The 25,974-nt window shown below is 45.4% G+C and overlaps 1 protein-coding gene across 2 annotated transcripts in view; it reads right to left on the bottom strand.

Annotated features, from left to right (window-relative positions):
• PLS1 (plastin 1) overlaps positions 1-25,974 on the bottom strand; it is a 227,386-nt gene that overhangs the window by 832 nt on the left and 200,580 nt on the right. For both annotated transcript variants that reach the window (XM_073625875.1, XM_073625874.1), the window contains exons 12-15: positions 18,836-18,950; positions 12,827-12,960; positions 6,661-6,784; positions 1,163-1,287 (exon numbers count right to left, since the gene is read on the bottom strand). In XM_073625875.1, the coding sequence (XP_073481976.1) occupies positions 1,163-1,287; positions 6,661-6,784; positions 12,827-12,960; positions 18,836-18,950 (498 nt within the window). The remainder of the gene's footprint in view (positions 1-1,162; positions 1,288-6,660; positions 6,785-12,826; positions 12,961-18,835; positions 18,951-25,974) is intronic.

Raw genomic sequence — 25,974 nt, 5'->3', positions numbered from 1 at the left:
GGTTTTATGAGCTGCAACCGATGAGCGTCAATCAACCACCCAAAACTGATGTTTCGATATTTGGCTGTAGAGTTAAACCACCCAAGAATTTCTCATATATTTCAAGGACAGTGATGGTGATATGTCTGTGTGTTACTTCACCCACTCTCCCTGTGGGATTTTGAGTGCATTTTACACAATAAAAAAAACACAGCAGGAGCAGCAGGAACATCAAAATCTCCAACAACTTCTTTGTCCCGACTCACCAATGAACTCCCTCTCCAGCAATGTAAGAACATTGTAGTGTTTACTGTTGATAAAAAAGAAAGAGAGAGCGCACCAGCCTAGTGCATTATCCTTGATAAATTTATTAGTTAAAACCAAGATTAAAATCTACTCACAAAGGTAGGAGAAAAGATCGCATTGTATACAGGCACAGAAGCGATTGGTCCAATGGTAGCAGTTATTCCAGGTCCTAGGAAGAGGACGTATGGACTGCTGCTGGCTAACGCGTTTCAAAGGTATCCCTTCTTCATCAGAGCCTCTGAAGGCTATCAAGGATAATGCACTAGGCTGGTGCGCTCTCTCTTTCTTTTCTATCATTACTACTAGGATAATCCCATCCTGAAGAGCAGCAAGGCCGAAATCCATAGTCCTTCTTGAACCCTTGGGATCATTTAGCCAATACACCTGTGCGCAAGAGTATTTTGCGTCTATAGTGTTTACTGTTACTCCAACAAAAGCTCAGTAGTGAATGCTACACAAAGAGTATTGTAAGCCTGTACATCGTCCCACCGATTGCTGATATATATATATTAACATTAATTTACTTCAAGCAAGGCAAAAATTTACATTTGGTAGGGAATGTTTGTATTGCACAGGATGAAAGATAATATTTTGCAGTATATGGAAAGGATACACCCACCATTATTTACATGATTGTAAATAGCTCAGTGATCATTCTGCCTTTTTTTGCATTCTGTCTGAATACCAGACCATTCCAAAAGACTCAACAAGTGGAAGAGTGACCAGGCAGAGTACTAGGGACCTCAGGAACCCTTGGGAGCCCATTTACAGGGTGGCAAGGAACATTTGAATACTGTCTAGTACTTGCAACTCCTATTCATACACTAAATACCCTCTTACATCAACATGGTAAATAAAAACATAATAAATAACTTACTTTGCATTCTTCATTTTGTCCTCAACTGAAAGATTTTCCCGTTTTACCATCTCTGCATTGACTGCTTTAGGTGCAATTGCATCAATTAAATCAAGCACAGGCAGGCTGGTACTAATGGACTTATCCTGAAAGGAAAAAAACACAATATGAAATATGCACATTTACTGGTCAGGCCAGTAATGGGTATATTGTTCTCTAAATTGTTCACTAAACCTTGGATGATTTGCTGCCACAAACAAGGCACTTTACCTGCCATCAGGGGAGGGCTGGCAGCCTTAGGCCTGGGGGGCAAGTCCAGTCAAGTGGCCCACTGAACTTCCGAATCAGCTCACCATCCATCTACACCACATTGCCCGCACAGAGAGAGAGAGAGAGAGAGAGAGAGAGTGAGCGAGACTGCTCCACATTGCCCCAGAGAGGGAGCGAGCACTCCACATTGCCTGCACAGAGAGCAGGAGAGACCACTTGACACTGCCTGCACAGAGAGAGACCACTTCACACTGCCTGCACAGAGAGAGAGAGACCACTTCACACTGCCTGCACAGAGAGAGAGAGAGAGAGAGAGAGAGAGACCGCTTCACACTGCCTGCACAGAGAGAGAGAGACCACTTCACACTGCCTGCACAGAGAGAGAGACCGCTTCACACTGCCTGCACAGAGAGAGAGAGAGACCGCTTCACACTGCCTGCACAGAGAGAGAGACCACTTCACACTGCCTGCACAGAGAGAGAGAGAGACCGCTTCACACTGCCTGCACAGAGAGAGAGAGAGACCGCTTCACACTGCCTGCACAGAGAGAGAGACCGCTTCACACTGCCTGCACCGAGAGAGAGAGAGACTGCTTCACACTGCCTGCACAGAAAGAGAGAGAGACCGCTTCACACTGCCTGCACAGAGAGAGAGACCACTTCACACTGCCTGCACAGAGAGAGAGACCACTTCACACTGCCTGCACAGAGAGAGAAAGAGAGAGACCGCTTCACACTGCCTGCACAGAGAGAGAGACCACTTCACACTGCCTGCACAGAGAGAGAGAGACCGCTTCACACTGCCTGCACAGAGAGAGAGACCACTTCACACTGCCTGCACAGAGAGAGAGACCACTTCACACTGCCTGCACAGAGAGAGAGACCACTTCACACTGCCTGCACAGAGAGAGAGACCGCTTCACACTGCCTGCACAGAGAGAGAGACCGCTTCACACTGCCTGCACAGAGGAAGAGACAGCTTCATACTGCCTGCACAGAGAGAGAGACCGCTTCACACTGCCTGCACAGAGAGAGAGAGAGAAACCGCTTAACACTGCCTGCACAGAGAGAGAGAGAGAAACCGCTTCACACTGCCTGCACAGAGAGAGAGAGAGAGAAACCGCTTCACACTGCCTGCACAGAGAGAGAGAGACCACTTCACACTGCCTGCACAGAGAGAGAGAGAGACCACTTCACACTGCCTGCACAGAGAGAGAGAGAGACCGCTTCACACTGCCTTCACAGAGAGAGAGAGACCGCTTCACACTGCCTGCACAGAGAGAGAGAGACCGCTTCACACTGCCTGCACAGAGAGAGAGAGACCGCTTCACACTGCCTGCACAGAGAGAGAGAGACCGCTTCACACTGCCTGCACAGAGAGAGAGAGACCGCTTCACACTGCCTGCACAGAGAGAGAGAGACCGCTTCACACTGCCTGCACAGAGAGAGACCGCTTCACACTGCCTGCACAGAGAGACCGCTTCACACTGCCTGCACAGAGAGAGAGAGACCGCTTCACACTGCCTGCACAGAGAGAGAGACCACTTCACACTGCCTGCACAGAGAGAGAGACAGCTTCACACTGCCTGCACAGAGAGAGAGACCGCTTCACACTGCCTGCACAGAGAGAGAGACCGCTTCACACTGCCTGCACAGAGAGAGAGACCGCTTCACACTGCCTGCACAGAGAGAGAGACCACTTCACACTGCCTGCACAGAGAGAGACCGCTTCACACTGCCTGCACAGAGAGAGAGACCGTTTCACACTGCGTGCTCAGAGAGAGAGAGAGAGAGAGAGAGACCGCTTCACACTGCCTGCTCAGAGAGAGAGAGAGAGACCGCTTCACACTGCCTGCTCAGAGAGAGAGAGAGAGACCGCTTCACACTGCCTGCACAGAGAGAGACCGCTTCACACTGCCTGCACAGAGAGAGAGAGAGACTGCTTCACACTGCCTGCACAGAGAGAGAGGCTGCTTCACACTGCCTGCACAGAGAGAGAGAGACTGCTTTACACTGCCTGCACAGAGAGAGAGAGAAACCGCTTCACACTGCCTGCACAGAGAGAGAGAGACTGCTTCACACTGCCTGCACAGAGAGAGAGAGACTGCTTCACACTGCCTGCACAGAGAGAGACCGCTTCACACTGCCTGCACAGATAGAGAGACCGCTTCACACTGCCTGCACAGAGAGAGAGAGAGAGAACGCTTCACACTACCTGCACAGAGAGAGAGAGACCGCTTCACACTGCCTGCACAGAGAGAGAGACCGCTTCACACTGCCCGCACAGAGAGAGAGACTGCTTCACACTGCCTGCACAGAGGGAGAGAGAGAACGCTTCACACTGCCTGCACAGAGAGAGAGAGACCACTTCACACTGCCTGCAAAGAGAGAGAGAGAGAGAGAGAACGCTTCACACTACCTGCACAGAGAGAGAGAGACTGCTTCACACTGCCTGCACAGAGAGAGAGAGACCGCTTCACACTGCCTGCACACAGAGAGAGAGACCGCTTCACACTGCCTGCACAGAGAGAGAGACCGCTTCACACTGCCTGCACAGAGAGAGAGAGAGAGAGAGACTGCTTCACACTGCCTGCACAGAGGGAGAGAGAGACCGCTTCACACTGCCTGCAAAGAGAGAGAGACCAATTCACACTGCCTGCAAAGAGAGAGAGAGAGAGAACGCTTCACACTGCCTGCAAAGAGAGAGAGAGAACGCTTCACACTGCCTGCAAAGAGAGAGAGAGACCGCTTCACACTGCCTGCAAAGAGAGAGAGAGACCGCTTCACAATGCCTGCAAAGAGAGAGAGAGAGAGAGAGAGAGAACGCTTCACACTACCTGCACAGAGAGAGAGAGACCGCTTCACACTGCCTGCACAGAGAGAGAGAGACCGCTTCACACTGCCTGCACAGAGAGAGAGAGAACGCTTCACACTGCCTGCACAGAGAGAGAGAACGCTTCACACTGCCTGCACAGAGAGAGAGAGAACGCTTCACACTACCTGCACAGAGAGAGAGAGACTGCTTCACACTGCCTGCACAGAGAGAGAGACCGCTTCACACTGCCTGCACAGAGAGAGAGAGACCGCTTCACACTGCCTGCACAGAGAGAGACAGAACGCTTCACACTGCCTGCACAGAGAGAGAGAGACCGCTTCACACTGCCTGCAAAGAGAGAGAGAGAGAACGCTTCACACTACCTGCACAGAGAGAGAGAGACTGCTTCACACTGCCTGCACAGAGAGAGAGACCGCTTCACACTACCTGCACAGAGAGAGAGAGAGAGACTGCTTCACACTGCCTGCACAGAGAGAGAGAGACTGCTTCACACTGCCTGCACAGAGAGAGAGGCTGCTTCACACTGCCTGCACAGAGAGAGAGAGACCGCTTCACACTGTCTGCACAGAGAGAGAGAGACTGCTTTACACTGCCTGCACAGAGAGAGAGAGACTGCTTTACACTGCCTGCACAGAGAGAGAGAGACCGCTTCACACTGCCTGCACAGAGAGAGAGAGACCGCTTCACACTGCCTGCACAGAGAGAGAGACCGCTTCACACTGCCTGCACAGAGAGAGAGACCGCTTCACACTGCCTGCACAGAGAGAGAGACCGCTTCACACTGCCTGCACAGAGAGAGAGACCGCTTCACACTGCCTGCACAGAGAGAGAGACCGCTTCACACTGCCTGCACAGAGAGGATCCCCCATCCGCTGTCACAATGAGGTATCAGGGTTGGTGCAGAAATATATATTATTATAACGGGTTTAACGTAACATGTTACAAAAGTAAACTTATCCTTTAAGAAAGTAAGAAATCATGATTCTAAACCCTTTACAACCACTTTTTACTACAGGTAAGCCTATAATAAGGCTTACCAGTAGCTGCCCTGGTTATCTCCTAAACCTGCACAGTTTAGGAAATATCCTCTGTATCTGCATGTACCAACATAATCAGCACATGCGCACTGAAGCAAAGGCATGTACGTGCCCTTGCTTCAGTTAGTGTGCTGTAACTGGCGGCTCCCTCGCGCATGTGCGGCAGTGACGTCACCGCGGCTCAAGCCAATCACAGCGCCAGAGCCCGCGATACCCGGAAGTAACTCCAGGAGTGATGTCGCCGGCTGGAATGGTGTACGAGAACCACTGCAGGTGGCTTCGATCTAAGGTAAGTAATTCAGAATGAGCTAGTATGCTATGCAAACTAGCTCATTATGCCTTTGTCTTGCAGGTTGTTTTTTTGTTTTTTAGTGGGTTTACAACCACTTTAAAGTTTGGTGCAGTATGCTGTCTCCACTGTAGGTGGCGCTCAACCGCAGCGGCAATGCAGAGGGAAAGGAAGTCATGGGGAACGAGGTTCCTCTATGGTTTCCGGAGTCCCTGGGGCAGTGATCTGATTGGATGCTGGTTGCCTATTTGACTCTGGCAGGCATCTTAGGTGTGGCAGAGTATATTTAAGACCCTGGCCCCTGGGTTTGGCTTGCTTTTGTGAGTGGGTAAAGTAGGGAAGGGTACATCGTCTGTTAGGGATAGTACTAGCGATAGGGAAAGGTTCCTTAGGAGGCGGGAATGTGTAGGGTCACAACTCTCTGGATACCTTCCTGATTGGGTACCAGACACCCAGGCAGCATTCTGTCCCTTCTCAACAGACGCTGTTGGTTCGGCTGGAACCTACTTCTTCATGTTATTGGAAACTGAGTGTGCCCGGCTGGGTAGCTGTGTTGCTGTAATACTTCCATACAAGTTTTCTATTGCACCTGACTGTGTGAATTATTGGCATTGCACCATGCCGCACCATGCTGCACCTGACGACCTACCCACTACGCAAATTGTTGGGGCTATGTAAATCTTGTAAAATAATAACATATAGAAATTTGTAGATTAGTCGCTATAAGGAGCTTTCAGTGGCTTGCTGCAATTTTTCAATCTCTCTTTAATTAATCAGTGAGATAAGGTAAAAGCCACATTGGGAGTAAATATGAACCAATGTACTCAAAGCCTTGCATTGTGTGAAGGAGCAGTAAAGCCTAGTCAGTATTTAGCACTGCAAAGCGGGAAGAAGAACAGTTGTATGTAACCAGTATATGACTGCTCCAATATTTGTATATATACACACACGCTTATTAAAATAATCATATGATTATTTACATTAAGCTGATTTATTCTAAATTTTCATATTAAACACATTGAAAAGGATGGATATGCCCTTCAAGCAATACATTTTAAATATAAAATAGACTTTGTTACATTTATTACCCTGAAGCTGGTGATGAAGGTGTTCTTGTTAGCGCCTTTCAGAGTTTCATTCACCCAGTTTATAATAGTTCTGTCATCAATCTTTTCACCTTCTCCAAGGTCACATAACACATTTAGTGTATACCTAATAGAAGAAAAACCTCAGGATAAAATACATATGTTCTACAATGTGGCAAACATTAAAGCATCTTTATTGATTCCATGTGTAGAATGACCAGAATGATCTGAAGCTGTTGTCCTATAGCTTGTCTGTCCTGAAAGTAAAGTGGGCAAATATAAATATATAGTTGTACTCAAAAGTTTGCATACCCTAGCAGAAATAGTGACATTTTGGCATTAATATTGAAAATATGACTGATCATGCCAAAAAACTGTCTTTTATTTAAGGTTAGCAATCACATGAAGCCATTTATTATTGCATAGTTTTTTGGATCCTTTTTAAATCACACTGATGTATGTTTGGCCTTGGTACAGACACAGAAGGTGACACACAGGTTAAAATGGCAATTAAAGCGGAGTTCCACGGTCCACCCATTTAAAAGTCAGCAGCTACAAAAAGTGTATAAGGAGCATAAGGAGTGTAGCTGCTGACTTTTAATAATCAGACACTTACCTGTCCCACGGTCCAGCAATGCGGGCGTACGAAGCCCCGATCCTCTCCCCCTCCTCTCCATCGCGCCAGCATTCTAACTGTGGGCGCCCCGCTGTGGCTTCACAGCCGGGCGCGCACTGCGCATATGCGAGTCGTGCTGCGCGCTGTGAATGGCCAGGCGATCTTCTGGGACCTGTGATGTGTCCCAGAAGATTGCAGGGAGGGAGGGGGGAGTGATGATCTTCCTTCCGGCGTTGTGGCGCCAGGGGAGGAAGTGGAAGCTGGGTGCTTGTAAACAGGGTACCCGCCCCCCCCCCAAAAAAAATGACATGCCAAATGTGGCATGTCAGGGGGTCACCAATACTTAAAGCGGAAGTTCCATTCTTGGGTGGAACTCCACTTTAAAGGATAATTTACCACATTTGTGGCTTTTTAAATCACAAATAGGGTCCGGGTATAAACCTTGGCTTGGTATCAAGAGATACACACACACACTATTTGTGATTTAAAAAGCCACAAATGTTGGAAATTAACCTTTAATTGCCATTTTAACCTGTGTGCCACCTTCTGTGTCTTTACCAAGGCCAAACATTCCAGGGTATATATACTTTTTATCAGGGCCATTTGAGTGATTTCTGTTATCATTATGATTTAAAATGTGATAATAATCAGTCAATATTAATGTCAAAATGTTACAATTTTTGCCAGGGTATGCAAACTTTTGAGCATGACTGTGTGTGTGTGTATATATATATATATATATATATATAATTTTTTGTTCTCCCCTTGTGTTTCCACACAAGGGGCAACAATTATCAGGGATCTAGGAAGGCAATTCAAGAGCTGTTCACCTGTGAAAACTTCATTATTTGTGAGCAATTTTAGAACCACCTCTTGGACACCTTAGCTATTTGTACATTGTGAAACAAGATGAAAACTTTATGTTTTATCTACCAGCCCCCTCATTATAAAAAAAGAAGGTATAGATCCACCATAGTATCAGTATTTTGGAAGCTTTTACAGGAAAAGCATAAGGGAAGCTGACAAACCTCATAGGGAAAGATTTAGAAAACTGTACTTTAATTTTGATTGCTAGCTCTCTGAGCAATCAGCAACTTTGCGGCATTTTAATATTATGTTGTGCTTAATTGTCTTTATTTTATTTTGTGGTTGATTTAAGGTGTTTGGTCACTTTAAGTTCCTGTTCTGTCCATCACAACCTTTTTTTTTATTTGCTGCAAGATTTTCCTTAAAAAAAATGAGTTATTGTTTCGGAGGGTAATATTATGGGGTTTTCATTTATATTGGGGTATATTGTTAAAGCGCAATTCCACTTTTGTTAAGAAAAAAACATTCCAGTCTGGGTGATCTATGTACATTACAAGGATTTTAACAAACTTTGTTGCAGATTCCTACCTTTTGTTATTCTGAAGAAATACCTGTGTGTTTGTCTGTATCCATGTGGGAAAGTGAGTCTAACGGGAGTGGTTTCATAATTATCAATTAGGTGCTGCACCTACAAAGCTCTAATGTGGAAAATTGCAGGGTTCCTATTGAAAGTATCTCACCAAAAATCACATTTTTGTTGCAGGGGGTGCCTGAAATCTGACTTGTTTCTTAGGGCAGACTTCAGGGAAAATCAATGAGCCGATCACACAATCAGGAAATTAGGTTTCTGGGGGAATTCTGTACACATTCTGTGTACAGAACACCACCGGGTAGCCATATTGCATTTTCAGAAAATTACAGTGGCTGAAGATTAAAAAGGAATGGTAATTTTTAATAACATTCAATTACAATCAGTGGCGGCTGGTGTTAAACTTTTTTTTTTGGGGGGGGGGGCGGCAAACAAACCCCCCCCCCAGGTCCACCTGTCTCTCCACGGTGATACCTCCTCCCCCGCACTCACCTCTCCACGGCTTCCTTGGCTTCCTTGGCTTCTCCTCCCAGACCAACCCAATCCGCCTCCTGTCCTGATTGGCCAGGAGGAGAAGCCGGAAGACAATAGCGATTATTAATTCGCTATTGTCACAAGTGTGTGGGTTCAGGGAGCAGTGCTCTGTGCCCGGAGCCCAACCTTTTTCAAGCCAATTAGAGCCTCAGGCTCTAATCATGTGGCTTGAAAAAAAAAAAACGCATACAAACATATGAGTCCGGCGCTCCTGATTACAATATGACTTGTGTCGCAATTGTATACGCTATATTATTTTTTCTTTATTTGATATTTTTTCCCCAGGAAAGTGGAGTTACGCTTTAATTAGGGCCTTTATTTTAAGTTAAACTGTATCCATTTTTTCAGCATGGCTTCCCTTAAATAAAAGTGGGCTTTTGTTTTGGGGTGTATTATTTTGGGGTTTTCATTTATTTTGGGAGTTTGTTGTTTTTACAGATTTCTCTTTTTTTTCCTTTTAGCTGCAAGGCTTCCCTTTAAAAATAAGTAGACTTTTGAGTAAATAAGTGGACTTTGGTGGTATTATGGGGCTCTCATTTCTTTTGGGGGGTCCATCGGAAATAATAGTGGTCTTGTATTTTTTAAAAAACTTTTTTTTTGTACTGATGCATGTCCACCATGGCAGTGTCCAGTTTTGCATGCTTTTTTTTGACAATAACTTCTCTGCTAGCCTTGAAAATGGTCAGCACTAAATAACAAAATTAATCTCCCATTGACTTCAATGGGGTCCACAGCTAATTTAGTGGTTTGCAGACTTTACCTTGAACCCTGACTCAGGCTAAGCTCACACTATCTTCGCATGCGGCTCACAGCAGGGGTCCGGTGCGTCCCCGTTTACCGTTTCAGGCTCCGATTTCAGCCCCAAATTTTTGGCTGAATTCAGACTTGAAACGAACCAAAAGACGCACAGGCTCCTGTGCAAATTCGCACCGGAGCCGCAGAGGAGATATGTGAACCGGCTACATAGAGAGCTGGTCAAAATCTCCTGCTATTGAGAATTGGATGTGGGGAATCAGTTATATCCGGGCTGCTCTGTGCAAAACCAATTGTACAGAGGAGGTAAGTATGATATGTTTGTTATTTTTTTTTTTAAATGAACCCTTACAATCACTTTAAGATAAAAAACGTTCTGTGTGTAGCAGCCTCCCCTAATTACTTACCTAAGGTCCCTCTCTCTCTAGTGATGTCCACAAGTGGCTTAGACGTCCGGGACTCTCCTCCTAATTGGCTGAGACACAGCAGCGGTGCCACTTTCTCCAGCGGTTGTCAATCAAAGTCAGTTAGCCAATCAGGGGAGAGGGGAGCAGGGCCAGGTCGGGGCGCTGTGTCTCAATGGATACAGGGAGCTGTGACTCGGCTTGGGTGCCCCCATAGCAAGCTGCTGGCTGTGGGGGCACTCGACAGGAGGGAGGGGCCAGGAGTAATGAAGAGGGACCCCAGAAGAGGAGGATCCGGGCTGCTCTGTGCAAAACCAATTGTACAGAGGAGGTAAGTATAACATGTTTGTTATTTTTTTTTTTTTAAACAAGACTTTACAATCACTTTAAATATACATTTGTGGCAATTTTTATATAGACATCATTAAATATACAAGAATGCTTGACAGTTCTGTTAAGACCGTGGGCTACTAGTTTGGAATGGGATATATGTTCTTCTTGTTTATCCCCTTTAGTACATCCTACTACAGGTTTACAGAGCAGATAGCTAAACATTAAGGGGGGGTGTGAAATAATACAAAATGTCTCTTTTTAGAAACACATAGCTGGCAAATAGAAGCAGGTATGCTTGGGGCCTCTAGGGCACAGGGATTCCAGTTAGAATTGGCACTAGTACGGTAATTAATATGTTTTTATTTTGCACACTTCTGTAAATGTTTTCGTATTCTCTGAGCTTATATAACTGAAAACCCACAATTGTAATCCAATAGCCTACAGCACCCTCTGGTGGATTTTTTAATAAGGACATTTCTGGATTTGAATGATGACAGAGGGTATCCGGTGAGATTTGAGAATAAAATACCGTAAACCTCGTACACACGATCGGATTTTCGTCCGGGAATTGTGTGATGACAGACTGTTGGCCTAAAATCTGACCATTAGTACGCTCCTTCAGACAATTGTTGGCCAACTTTCCGCCAACAAATGTTGGATGGCAGGCTAGTAAATTTTTGTCGGACAACGGTCTGTTGTCAGATTTTCCTATCGTGTGTACACACGTCCGTCACACAAAAGTCCAAAGTACAAACACACATGCTCGGAATCAATGCTCACCAAACACGACATTAGCAGAAGGTGCCCAAAGGGTGGCGCCCAAGAGTTGAAATTCCTTATAATACGTCACTAGGTTCGTGTTTGTTGGCAGACAATTGTGTGCGTTAGTATTCAAGACAAAATCCAGGCACACGCCCTTTGGATAAAAGTCTGACGCTTTGTCCTTTGTACTTTCTGTCTCAGTGACAATGGTCAATAAGAAAGTAATGGTATCAATTTCCCCAGCAGAAGCACAGACAGCAATAAAAATCTGTGATGAATCATAAGCACTGTCACTGTACTAATGACAGTGGGAAGGGGCTAAACACCTAGAGTGATCAAAGGGTTAAATGTGTACCTAACCAGTGTTTGCGTACACTATGTGTGGTGCTTTTACTAAGGGAAGTGATTAATTCTTTTACCTTTGCAGAGAAAGAAAATCCATCACTTCCCCCCTGTCAGGACAGGAGCTCTGCCTTGTTTACATAGGCAGAGCTCCGTCCTGTGTCTCTCTTCGGTGATCAGTGGGTGCTGGCGGACATCCATTGGCTGGCACCTGCTGATCGGCTTCTGCTGTGACAGTGACGCTCCCCCCACCCGGAGGTGCAGAATCACGTATATCAGGGATATGCAATTAGCGGACCTCCAGCTGTTGTAAAACTACAAGTCCCATCATGCCTCTGTGTGTCATGCTTGTGGCTGTCAGAGTCTTGCTATGACTCATGGGATTTTTAGTTCTGCAACAGCTGGAGGTTCACTAATTGCATATCCCTGACATAGATATATGTGATTCTGCACAGCGCAGTCACCCTGTAGCAGGAAATCTGCTATAGGGCGGTCAGCAAACGGTTAAATGAAAATCGTTAGTTCTGTTCACATACAAGAAACATTTTGGAGTTTGTCCCTTCAAGAAATTTTGTTTGGAAAGTCTGAATCGGATGTCACAAGTTGTACACACACTATACGAAAACCATCGTTCCTCTTATGGAATTTTTCCTTCTGATTTTCGTGTGTATTTCCTTCTGATTATAATGTGTACCCTACTTTAGTCTTAACAGCCTAGTTGTAAGAAAAGACTGTGTTATGCTGAATCTATCTTCTGTATGAGTAACTGACTTGGAACATGTATACATGTCCCTGCCAGCATGCTGCAAAGTAGGATCCTTGCATACATCTGTTGAATTGCTTATGCATTTATTTGATATTTGTACATTCACTTTTCTTTGCCTTTGGACATATATATATATATATATATATATATATATATATATATATATATATATATATATATATATATCACATATACAGGAGGATATAAATGTGTAGCACTGTTGTGTTGTGTGTAGGTACATGAGGCCCATGCCAATGACTTACCTCCTCATTAGCTGCCACACTAAGGCCAGAGTGAGGGTATGATTGCCTTCATAAAGATTATGGCCACATATACCCACTAGGGAGAATCTAGCTTTGTTCCTTCCCAACTCGACGGCATAATTACAATTTTCTAGCTAAAGAAAAAAGAAAATATACCCAGTTAATTTAATATGCTGTATGAGAGTTACTTTATAAAGTGTATATACAAATTTTGTTTTGTTGTAGATAGAGTAAGGTATGGTTAAAACCCCTATCAGGTTATTTTTACTGCCTGTGTCCACCAGAGAGATCTATGTCCAAACTAATACATTTTCCCTCACTTTGACAGCGCTAACATTTTACATTTCCTACCACTTTCTGTCTCAGTGACAATGGTCAATAAGAAAGTAATGGTATCAATTTCCCCAGCAGAGGCACAGACAGCAATAAAAACCTGTGATGAATCATACCATACGTCACAGAAATTTTCAAAATGAAAGATGAGGGTAGGTGCATGACTAAACGGTGGAGCTGCATAAATCTGCTATACAGACAAAGCAAAATGAACAAGCACAATGTAGATACATACCAATAGCTAACAGGTGAGTAAACAGCTGACTGCCTCCAATTGGGTTAATAATGCTAGAGACAGGGTACCAATAGATCCCCAAATGTATAACACATAAACAAGCATAGTAAAATCTGAAATAACTGCCTGTAGATATGCTGAACAGCAGGGGTGTTGCTAGGTCTACAAAAGATCTGGGGCTAGAGCCCCAAGTAAAGAAAGTCATACACTTGGGCAGGCATACACATGTATATAACATACGTGTGTGTGTGTGTGTATATGTGTATATGTATATATATATATATATATATATATATATATATATATATATATATCCCCAAAGTCCCCCTCATTACATCAGGGTCTCCAGAGAGCCTCCCCCTTACATCAGGGTCACCAGAGAGCTTGTCATGTCACCTGCCACCAGATGCTGATTGTGTATACAGAGAGGCTAGTGTATACAGAGAGGCTGCGGTATACAGAGAGGCTGGGTATACAGAGAGGCTGGGGTATACAGAGAGGCTGGGTATACATAGAGGCTGGGTATATACAGAGAGGATGCGGTATACAGAGAGGCTGCGGTATACAGAGAGGCTGCGGTTTATACAGAGAGGCTGGGTATATACAGAGAGGCTGGGTATACAGAGAAGCTGCGGTATACAGAGAGGCTGGGAATACAGGGAGGCTGGGTATATTTAGAGAAGCTAGGTATATACAGAGAGGCTGGGTATACAGAGAGGCAAAGTGTATATACAGAGAGGCTGGGTATACAGAGAGGCCAGTGTATATACAGAGAGGCTAGGTATACAGAGATGCTGGGTATACAGAGAGGCTGGGTATATACAGAGAGGCTGGGTATACAGAAAGGCTGGGTATATACAGAAAGGCTGGGTATAAAGAGAGGCTGGGTATACAGAGAGGCTGGGTATATACAGAGAGGCTGGGTATACAGAAAGGCTGGGTATATACAGAAAGGCTGGGTATAAAGAGAGGCTGGGTACATACAGAGAGGCTGCTGTATACAGAGAGGCTGGGTATATAAAGAGGCTGGTTATATAGAGAGGCAAAGTGTATATACAAAGAGGCTGGGTGTACAGAGCAGCCAGTGTATATACAGAGAGGCTGGGTATATACAGAGAGGCTAGGTATACAGAGAGCCTGGGTATACACAGAGAGGCTGGGTATACAGAGAGGCTGGGTATGTACAGAGAGGCTAGGTATACAGAGAGGCTGGGCATACAGGGAGGCTGGACATACAGAGAGGCTGGGTATACAGAGAGGCTGGGTATATACAAAGAGGCTAGGTATATACAAAGAGGCTGAGTATATACAGAGAGGCTGGGTATATACAGAGAGGCTAGGTATATACAAAGAGTCTGGGTATACAGAGAGGCTGAGTATATACAGAGAGGCTAGGTATACAGAGAGGCTGGGTATATACAGAGAGGCTAGGTATATACAGAGAGGCTAGGTATATACAGAGAGTCTGGGTATACAGAAGACAGGCTAGGGTAGTACAGTTTTCCCCCTCCCCCTCCTCCATGATCTGCACTCACCTGCTCAGGAGCTTTGTGTGAGAAAGTTACTCTCAGCTCTATGATATGGGTGGGGCAAGGGAGGAGACTCACTCACACTGATCTCCTGGTTCTGGCTGTCAGTGAAGCATGGAGTGCAGACTCAGTGTATATACAGAGAGGCTGGGTATATAGAGAGGCTAGGTATACAGAGAGGCAAAGTGTATATACAAAGAGGCTGGGTATACAGAGAGGCCAGTGTATATACAGTGAGGCTGGGTATACAGAGAGTCTGAGTATATACAGAGAGGCTAGTGTATATACAGAGAGGCTGGGTATACAGAGAGGCTGGGTATATACAGAGAGGTTGGGTATACAGAGAGCTGGGTATATACGGAGAGGCTGGGTATACAGAGAGGCTAGTGTATATACAGAGAGGCTGGGTATATTTGGAGAGGCTAGGTATACAGAGAGTCTGGGTATACACAAAGAGGCTGGGTATACAGAGAGGCTGGGTATATACACAGAGGCTAGGTATACAGAGATGCTGGGTATATACAGAGAGGCTAGGAAAATACAAAGAGGCTGGGTATATACAGAGAGGCTGAGTATATATAGAGAGGCTGGGTATACAGAGAGGCTGAGTATATACAGAGAGGCTAGGTATATACAGAGAGTCTGGGTATACAGAAGACAGGCTAGGGTAGTACAGTTTTCCCCCTCCCCCTCCTCCATGATCTGCACTCACCTGCTCAGGAGCTTTGTGTGAGAAAGTTACTCTCAGCTCTATGATATGGGTGGGGCAAGGGAGGAGACTCACTCACACTGATCTCCTGGTTCTGGCTGTCAGTGAAGCATGGAGTGCAGACTCAGTGAGAGTGCCGCAGCTGTGCAGAACAGCGCAGTGTCAGGCAGCCTGAGACACTCTCGCAGTAGGGCTGGCCTTGGATTCGGGGCTATGGGCCCCAGATCCGGGGCTCTAGCCTCAATAGCCACCCCTTAACGATGCCACTGCTGAACAGTAAGGACTCGTTTAGACCTGCTTTGCTGTCTGAAGTGCGATCCGCGCTATCTGCATGGTCCTTACACAGTAATTAAAGTGATTGTAAATGATCACCTTGTAAAATAACCTATTCAGGTTAAAATAGAAATGAAAGGCAAAACATTTTTTGTATAGGTATAAAAAAAAACATTATAAATACCTTTTTCCCTTTTTTATAAGTGATCACATTCCCTCTGTTCTCAGCTGCATAAAAGCTGGGGGAGGAGAAGCAGCAGCACACTGAGCTTCCCAGTGAATGCCTGTGCAGCCCCCATGTGTCAGGACAAGTCTCAGTTCCCAGTATGCCTAGAGAACTGACCACAATGTGTTCTCTTGCTTAGTGCGGTCAGTTTTTAATAGGAAACCAGAGGGGCTCGCAGGAACACCAGGGATTTCACATAAAGGAAGCAATACAAGAGAACAGGATACTTTCTCATACAAGTACATGATACAGCAGCCACATATCAGGAATATGAAATGTTGGGGTAACAAACGCTTTAACAGTCTGCAAAAACCCATTGCGAATGAACTTCCCCTGTCACCACCACAATTGGGCCTGGAATTGTGCACAGAATCTGGTGCAGCTGTACATAGTACATAGTAACCATTATGCTTCTAGGTTTTAGGCCGGGTTCACACTGGTACAACAAACGCTCCGACATTGGGAGCTCATGTCGCATGACGTCTTAACTGGTCCGACACAAGTCAGTCCGACTTTGAAAATGCTCCCTGCACTACTTTGATCCTACTGATCCTACTTCAGCCCATTGAATATCACTGAAGTCGCATCAAAGTCGGATCGCCGTCTTCACTGATCCGACTTTGGCATGCATCTTGTGCTCTGATGATCTTGAAGGGGAACTTCACTCCAAATTTTAAAAAGAATAAAAAAACGGCATGGGTTCCCCCTCCAAGAGCATACCAGGCCCTTCGGTCTGGTATGGATTTTAGGGGAACCCCTACGCCGAAAAATCGCATTGGGGTTCCCCCCTAACATCCATACCAGACCCTTATCCGAGCACACAGCCTGGCAGGTCAGGAAAGGGGTGGGGATGAGCAAGCGCCCCCCCCCTCCTGAACCATACCAGGCCACATGCCTTCAACATGGGGGGGTGGGTGCTTTGGGGCAGCCCCAAAGCACCTTGTCCCCATGTTGATGAGAACAAGGGCCTCTTCCCGACAACCCTGGTTGTCAGGGTCTGCGGGCGGGAAGCTTATCGCAATCTGGAAGCCCCTTTAACGAGGGGGCCCCCAGATTACGGCCCCCCACCCTATGTGAATGAGTATGGGGTACATTGAACCCCTACCCATTCACCTAAAAAAAATGTCAAAAATAAAACACATTACACAGGTTTTTAAATTAATTCAATAAGGCAGCACCGTCGCCTGTTCCAATTTCTTCTCCCTCTCCAGCTCTTCTGCCTTCTCCGCTGATGTCTTCTTCCTCTGCCGGTTCTTCTCCCCTCTCCAGGTCTTCTCCACTCTCCGCTGATGTCTTATAACCCTCTCTGGTTCTTCTCCCTCTGTCCGCTGTCTTCTCCGCTATCTTCTCACTCTTTTGCTGGGTCTTCTCCACTGCCTTCTCCCTCTGTTCTTCCGATGTTGACTTGACACTCTCTCCCGCTCTAAAGCTGGGTGCGTGGTGTGCCACTACTTATATTGGCATGGAGCAGGGTCACTGGGTGATGTCATCTGGAGGCCCCGCCCCTTTTGACGTCACCGCCCGGGGCATGATGGGGCAGTGACGTCATAAGGGGCGGGCCTCCAGTGACCCCGCCCCATGCCGATATAAGTAGTGGCACACTTCGCAGCCAGCATTAGAACGGGAGAGAGCATCGAGCCAACATTGAAAGAAGAACAGAGGGAGAAGGCAGTAGAGAAGACAGCGGAGAAGACCCAGCAAAAGAGCGAGCAGAAGAGTGAGAAGATAGCGAGAAGATAGCGAGAAGATAGCGCAGAAGACCTGGCAGAAGACAGCGGACAGAGGGAGAAGGCTAGAAGACATCAGCGGAGGAGGCAGAAGAGCCAGAGAGGGGAGAAGAAGTCGGAAGAGCCCCCGGAGCTGCCAAATTGTCCTCATCAACAAGGGGACAAGGTGCTTTGGGGTGGGGGGCGCAGGGCCCCCCTGCCCCAAAGCACCCACCCCTATGTTCAGGGCATGCCACCTGGTACGGTTCAGGAGGGGGGGCATATGTATTTGGGGGGACCCCAACGCCATTTTTTCGGCGTGGGTGTTCACCTGAAAATCAATACCAGACCGAAGGGCCTGGTATGCTCTTGGAGGGGGAACCCATGATGTTTTTTTTTTTACATTGTGCGTGGAGTGCCTCCTAAAGATTCATACCAGACACAGTGCCTGGTATTGTCGGAGATCAAAGTTGGATCCCTGTTCATTCAAGTCGGATGGATGTAGGACCAATGTAGGACCAATTTTGGACTGAAGTCGCAGAGCAAAGTAGGATGAAAGTCGTATGACTGTCGTGTAGTATCAGTGTGAACCCAGCCTTATTGTCAAAACTTAATGGAAGAAGCTGGATTAGAAGTTGATTGGTTACTATGCACAGCTCCATCAGATTCTGTGTGCACGGGTTTTAGTAAACCCCCCCCAATATCAAATTCATGAGTTGTCTTGCATGGACATAGATCATATTCCCAGACCCAGTTGTGGTGGTGACAGGGGTAGTTTGTTTACCACAAAGGTAGGAGTTAATTGGCTAGCAATAGAAACAAATAGAACAGTGCTGTTTCTTCCCAGCAACAGAAGACGGTACAGTAGAGGATGACATGACAAATACTGTATCTGATTTTGGACGAACCATGTTAGCATATGCAGCAGCATCACTGTATGGCACTTGATAGAAATATGGTGTCTACATGTAAATAATTAAATTATCTTTCACACAGACCTTTCTCATGTGGGCTCCAAGAGGTGGAAATGGAGGTTTGTTGACACGATCCCAGCTAACTGTCACCCGGGTGCGGTCATATAATTGGAAGATGATTAAAGCATCAGTCAAGTCACTATGAACAGAGTAAAAAAAAAACATTATGAAATCATAAGGACCGAGCCTCTTTCTGAGATTTTGTGTTTACAAGTGAAACACAGGTTTTTTTTGCTAGAAAATTACTTAGAACTCCCAAACATTATTTATATATATATATATATATATATATATATATTTTTTTTTTTTTCTAACACCCTAGAGATAAAATGGCGGTCGTTGCAATACTTTATGTCACACCGTATTTGCGCAGCGGTCTTACAAGCACACTTTTTTGAATTAAAAAATAAGACAACAGTAAAGTTAGTCCAATTTTTTTTATATTGTGAAAGATAATGTTGTGCTGAGTAAATTGATACCCAACATGTCACGCTTCAAAATTGCGCTCGCTTGTGGAATGGCGACAAACTTATACCCTTAAAAATCTCCATAGGCGACGTTTAAAAAATTCTACAAGTTGCATGTTTTGAGTTACTGAGGAGGTCTAGGGCTAGAATTATTGCTCTCATGCTAACAATCGTGGTGATACCTCACATGTGTGGTTTGAACACCGTTTTCATATGCGGGCACTGCTTACATATGCATTCGCTTCTGCACGCGAGCAGGGACGCACTTACATTTTTTTTTTCGTATTTATTTTACCTTTTATTTTTTATTTTAACACTGTTCTTTAAAAAAAAATTGTGTCACTTGTATTCCTATTACAAGGAATGCAAACATCCCTTGTAAAAGAAAAAAAAGCATGACAAGACCTCTTAAATATGAGATCTGTGGTCAAAAAGACCTCAGATCTCATATTTACATTAAAATGCAAAAAAAAAAAAAAATTGTAATTTGAAAAAAAAAAAGTCTCTTTAAGAGCTATGGGCATGGGGAAGGCCTATCACTCTACACATACCTCCTTTCCAGGGGAGTGAGTGTAGTGTTCCATGGAGCCCTGGACTACCAGGAATTTGACAGTGTCATAGACACGGAAGGGTGATTTGTCTTTATTCATTGCAGATTTAATACATTGACATGTGTGATGGCATGTATCTACATCCCTCCGCCGTTCACGGCAGCGGTGCTCCGGCTCCTCCTCGCATTTTTGGATGGTAGGCTGGATGTACCATTGCTCGTGATCGGAGATTTCAATTGTTGTCTGGACCATATGGCGGATAGACACCCGGGCCCTAGACCCTCTGCCCTCTCCAGGAGTACTCCCCTGGCGCGGTTGTTGCAAGAGGTGGGCTGGGTGGATATCTGGCCTCAATCCGGGCGCCTGACAGTTCACATGTTTTTCCAAATCACATGGCTGTTTGTCTAGAATTGACCTGGGGGTGGGGAACTTGAGCATGCTCCCGTTTGTAGCTAACATGACGCATAGACTCTCCGTTAGTGATCCAAGTCCTGGTGGCTCCTCCTACCATGTTACCTAGGGCCCCCTGGAAGTTTAATGCCTTTTGGCTGAAGCTGTTCTGTTCACATGAGGGGATAGTGGGGAGCATGCGCGAGTTCTCTAACGCCCAGGATCGAGATGCCTCAACTGTATTACAGTGGGATGCCTTTAAGGCATACTTACGGGGACTTCTGATAGGTGAAATGAACAAGGTTAAACACGAATCATCTGCTCTTAAGAAGGAGGTGAAAGCAATGGAACAAACGTACATTACCAGCCCTTCTATTTCCACCAGGGAGGCATGAAAAGAAGAGATTGTTTACAAAGCAGGCATTCTTTGAGGAGGGTGAGAAAACTGAGCGCCTTTTAGCACGGATTGCGAACTACCACCAACGATTCCCTGCCATAGGAGCCATTAGATCTCAAGCGGGTAACTTGGTTTGTCAGCCTGAACAGATCATGCAGGAATTGTTACGAGACTCTGTACAGTCCTGGCTCGGCATACACCCAAGAAGACCTAGATTTATACCTGATCCATATTGACTTCCCTGAACCGTCCGAGGGTCAATAAGCCCAGCTAGAGACCCCGCTCACCGTAGAAGAGTTTCAGGTGGCAGTTAGTGCCTTCCCCAACTGTAAGGCCCGGGGGAAGATGGGATACCCATAGAAGTGTATAAGCATTACTCTGAGGAGCTACTACCACAGTTGCTAAAAGTTTCCTCCCCTCCATGTCCAAGGCAAACATAGTCTTACTACTCAAACCGGGCAAGGACCCAGTAGACCCAGGGGCATACCGCCCAATCTCATTACTTCAGAGCGGCATCAAGATATTAGCAAAAGTGTTGGCAATCCAGATGAATGGGGTGATAACATCTATTGTGCATGACGACCAGGCTGGCTTCATGCTCAATAAATCAACAGCAGTTAATTTGAGGAGGTTGTTCCTTAATATTCAGTCACGGGCAGATAACATGGGTAGTAGAGCGCTGTTGTCATTGGACGCCACAAAGGCGTTCGACAGCATAGACTGGAACTACCTCTGGTCGATTCTGCTGAAGTTTGGATTTGGCCCAAACTATATCTCCTGGGTAAAACTCCTCTACAGTCAACCGCAATCCACCATCGGGAACTTCGGTTCCTTGTCTCGGGGCTTTGCACTGAGGAGGGGAATGAGACAGGGTTGCCCCCTGTCCCCCCTCCTCTTTGCGTTAGCTATTGAGCTACTGGATATTGATATCAGGGCAAATCAACGCATCACAGGTTTTTGCTATGGTAACATGCAGGAAAAAGTCATGTTATATGCAAACGACACTTTGCTTCTGCTGGGGGACACAGATACCTCCGTTAGGGAAGCCATGTCGACCATATCCAGATTTGGGGGATATTCTGGTTTACTTATAAACTGGTCAAAATCTGCTTTACTCCTGCTGGATGGGGACGACACACAGATAGTTAATTCCTCCTGCCCTATACCCATTACTGTATCCTTTAGATACCTGGGGATCCAGATCACAGCTAAGCCAAGGGAATTCTTACATCTAAAAATCTCCCCCCTGCTCCTGAGGTTTAGGGACAAGGTCAAAACTTGGAAATCACTCTCCCTATCAGTTGCGGGCAGGGTAAACTTAATTAAGATGATACTTATGCCGCAGCTACTGTATTTTCTACATAATACCCCCATGGTTAGCCCATTGAAGACATTCCGTACTGTATATGCCATTTTCCGCAGCCTCATATGGAAGGATAGACCCCCTAGGATCAAATTGGAACACCTGCAGAGACCCAAAGACAATGGGGGCTTGGTATTGCCAAACTCTTGGCTGTACTACCTAGCGGCCCAGTTGCAGCATCTCATTGGGATGTTTCCGCCGGGGGGGGGCAGTGATTAGTTCGCAAAGCTCTTCTCAGAAATTACTACTTCATACCGTGTGCACTGGCCTTTGCTAAACCTCATAAAAAGTACCCAAGCTTTAGTCTAATCCAGAAGATAAGGAATAAATCTAAATATATCCAGAATGCAGAGGGTTTTACAGAGTAGAGTCCCATGTGGCAGAAAGATATGTACACTGAACTGGCAAGCTGCAGTTTGGAGTTAGGTGGAAGAAGTACGGGGTTACACATCTCAAGCACATATTCCGTAATGGAGTGTTGCGCTCCTTCAATGATCTGAGGGAAGCCTATGGTCTTCCGCCATCGATGCACTTTTACTATTTACAACTTAGTCATGCGGTGGCAGCACAGAGCCGTTCTTCGGAGTGGCATTTGTCCCTGACCCCTGTGTTTAGCCTTCTGGGGGATGCTGCTTCGTCTAAAGGATTTATCTCCCAATGTTATGCCATCCTGTTGCAGTCCATGATGAGGCAGCATCCTTTGAAGGTTAGGGAGAAGTGGGAGGCAGATGTTGAACAGTTAGACAGGGATCAGTAGGAGGAGATCTTTCAGGCAGTGGGTAAGTGCTCACTGAATGTATCCCAAAGGCTTACCCAGCTGTACATTCTGTTACGAACTTATTATACCCCCCACAGGCTCCACTTGATGAATCTACAGCTCAACGCCACATGTACTAGATGTAAAAGAGACCATGGGGATCTTATCCATATGTTGTGGCGCTGTCCTAAACTACACACATATTGGGCAAGTGTGGTGACTATGGTCAACACAGTGTTCAAAGTCTCTCTTCCACAGGACCCGAGAGCTTGCCTCCTGGGTGCTCTGGAGGAATACGAGTGGGAAGAACATTGCAGAGAGGCTGTGCATAGAGTTCTATTTCAGGCAAGGAAATTAATTATGCTACACTGGAGGTCTGAGGCTCCCCCGACCACAAAGGAATGGATTGAAAATATTGGATTGGAATTAAGAATGGAAAAATTGATGTAGCATAGGGGTAGTGCACACAAGTTTGAGAAATTATGGGCACTGTGGTTAGATGTGCCGGGATTAGCCCCGGTGGACCTGGTGGCAGACAGATTATTGGGAATAAATGTCGGGTGAGGACTGAGATATGTGAAATAATAAAGGGGATAATGTGACATTACCGATGTGGTTATGTAAGTGGTTGTTTCTCTGGTTGGACAATATGCACTTAATCCCATATTGCACTGAAGACTATGTCTGTAATGCTTTTCAATCCATACTGCAATGGGAAATATGCCTGTAATGTATCTCTGCAAAATAAATCAAATTTTGTTGGATATAAAAAAAAAGAGCTATGGGCGGAAGTGACGTTTTGACGTTGCTTCTGCCCTGCAATGGTATGGAGACGGGTGGGGACCATCTTTCCCTCACTCATCTCCATACCACACACGGAAGAGGATCCGATCACCTCCACTGCTAATGATGGCTCAGGTAAGCGGTGGAGGGCACCGAAGCGCGGCGGGAGGGGGGCCCCTCTCCCATCGCCGATAAAAGTGATCTTGTGGCGAATCCATCGCAGAGACCACTTTTATCTGAAAGCGGACTGCCCGCTGAAGAAGAGGATACTGGGGTTATGGTAGCTAGCTGCTGCCATAACAATGATATCCCTCTTCAAAGTACCAGCGTATAACGACGGCGGGCGGTCCGTAAGTGGCTAGACAAAGGCATTGCCAGTTTCTGGATTATAGTCAATGGCCAAAATACAAAAAAATTAACAAAATCTATACTATACTTTACAAGTTAACATTGCCTACAGTATTGTTATTCACTGTACATCTAAAGTCATTTTTACATTTTGGATAAAATAGGGAATTGTTAAAATTACTGTAATTTTTCCCATCTGTGTCCCACTGGGGGGGGGGGATTTCCCTTCAATTCCTGTCCTGTAGACATAAAAGGAACGGAGTGGTAATCTCTCCAGAGTAAGTTAAATTCTCTCTACAGGCAGCTGTCACTGGGACAATTATCCTTATTTGAAGACTTCTCTTCTATTCGTGTTGTGGTGAATTAAATTTTGGGGTTTCTCTTAAGTTCAGTGCATAAAATAACAGCTACATTTAGGAAAAATATCAACCACTAGAAAAAAAAATCCCCAACAGTTATCCAACACTATTGTATATTTGGTTGCATTGGAGAAGAATGAAATAATTTCTGGTGTAGTCAAGTTCTTGGCTAGAAAATGAGCCACTATAAAGGCACTGTGATGCAGCTGTTTTGTGTGCATATACAAAAAACTCTTATGCTGTCTTTTAATGCCATTGAGCACTATTCAGAAGAGGGAGACAGTGGGCATGAAGGACTTGAAAGAGTTTGAAGCAGGACTGTACTGAACTCTGATAAATATAGTCTGGAAATGGAAGTAGATGGAGTATGGACTGCAATTCCCAGATATACACTCCTAACAGGAGGAGGAAAGGAGCAGTTTTCTCCTAAACTTCCTCTTGCTCTGAGGGGACCGGAGTGTGCACATAGTTATCCCTGAGTGCACAATAACTTGCTGCAAGCCTGCTGCCTGAAACAGAAATCAGAGTGCTGTTAACCTGTGTGCTGAAGACCAGAGTCACTCTAGGCAGATCCAGAAGTGATCTGACTTCTAAAAAGCCTGACCAATGTTGCTGTATTGCTAAGACTGGTAAGAGGGTATTGCTGCCATTGAGCTATCACTGCTAGCAGAGACAGAGTACATAGGGACTGGCAATCTAACTAGCAGCCCAATTCACTGCATACAGACTGGGACTGTACTTATGTGCACAACTGTAAAGACTGGGCCCCAACAGCCAGCTGAAGAACTAGTGCGTGCCAAGAACTGCTCACCCAGATAGCTACTTCACAAGAACTTTGCCTATTGTCCATAGTAAGTGGTACCTCCTTAGGGGGTATTATATTTCATTGTATGTATGTAGTGAGGTAGTTTGGGGTCATAAACATGTAGTCAAGACCCACCCATAGCAGATCAAATAGATATGTCCTGGAGTGCCAACCCTAATTATATAGTAAAAAAGAAGAAAAGTGTAAAGTGGGCGTTAAACGGTCAACTCCAGACATATGTGCAAAGACACAGATGTATATAAAAATTAGAAATTTTATTATAAACCACAACAGGTATACAAAAGAAAATATATATCACACATATACATAAAAAGGGGAAAAACGAATAGCCAGAAATATAGGACAGTGAGACAAATACAGCATATATTGCATAAGAGCAAATGATGGCTGACATGTTTCGCGGTTGTAATCCATAGCCGTATGCTCTGGCAAAGAGTAAAGAAACATACAGCGGACATTGAGGACGAAATCCCTATTAGTCCAGTTGCCAGACATTTTGTTGATTGTCCGTCTTGCAACATAGATACATTGAGATTCCAAGCTCTGGAAAGAGTACACCAGGGTCCCCGGGGTGGTGACTTTGACAATTTTATCCTTTGCTTGGAATCTCGATGGATTTATACACTGAGGGCTAACCATGCCCCAGGTCTTAATGGGTTTATTAGTTATGCTCCTTTTCTTTCCGATTGAGTTTGTATAGACATTATTCCAACTTTTTTGGTCTTTTCCTCTTTTATTCTTGGGACTAGGTCTCCATGGGTTATTTTTGAATTTAGGCACATTGCCCATTCTTCCCAGGGTAGCTAAGGAATTTCGGTATGCCCTATAACATTATTATTGCTGTGCTGCCTTCATTTGTGTTTTTTTATGCCACTTACGGTTTGACGTCACTTTCGGTTTGCAGTATGGCGTCGGCGGGCAC

This window comes from Aquarana catesbeiana, linkage group LG04 (genome assembly GCF_042186555.1).
Source record: "Aquarana catesbeiana isolate 2022-GZ linkage group LG04, ASM4218655v1, whole genome shotgun sequence".
NCBI classification, from domain to species: domain Eukaryota; kingdom Metazoa; phylum Chordata; class Amphibia; order Anura; family Ranidae; genus Aquarana; species Aquarana catesbeiana.
Note: the sequence above shows the minus strand (reverse complement) of the source record. Positions and strands in the feature narration are given on the sequence as shown.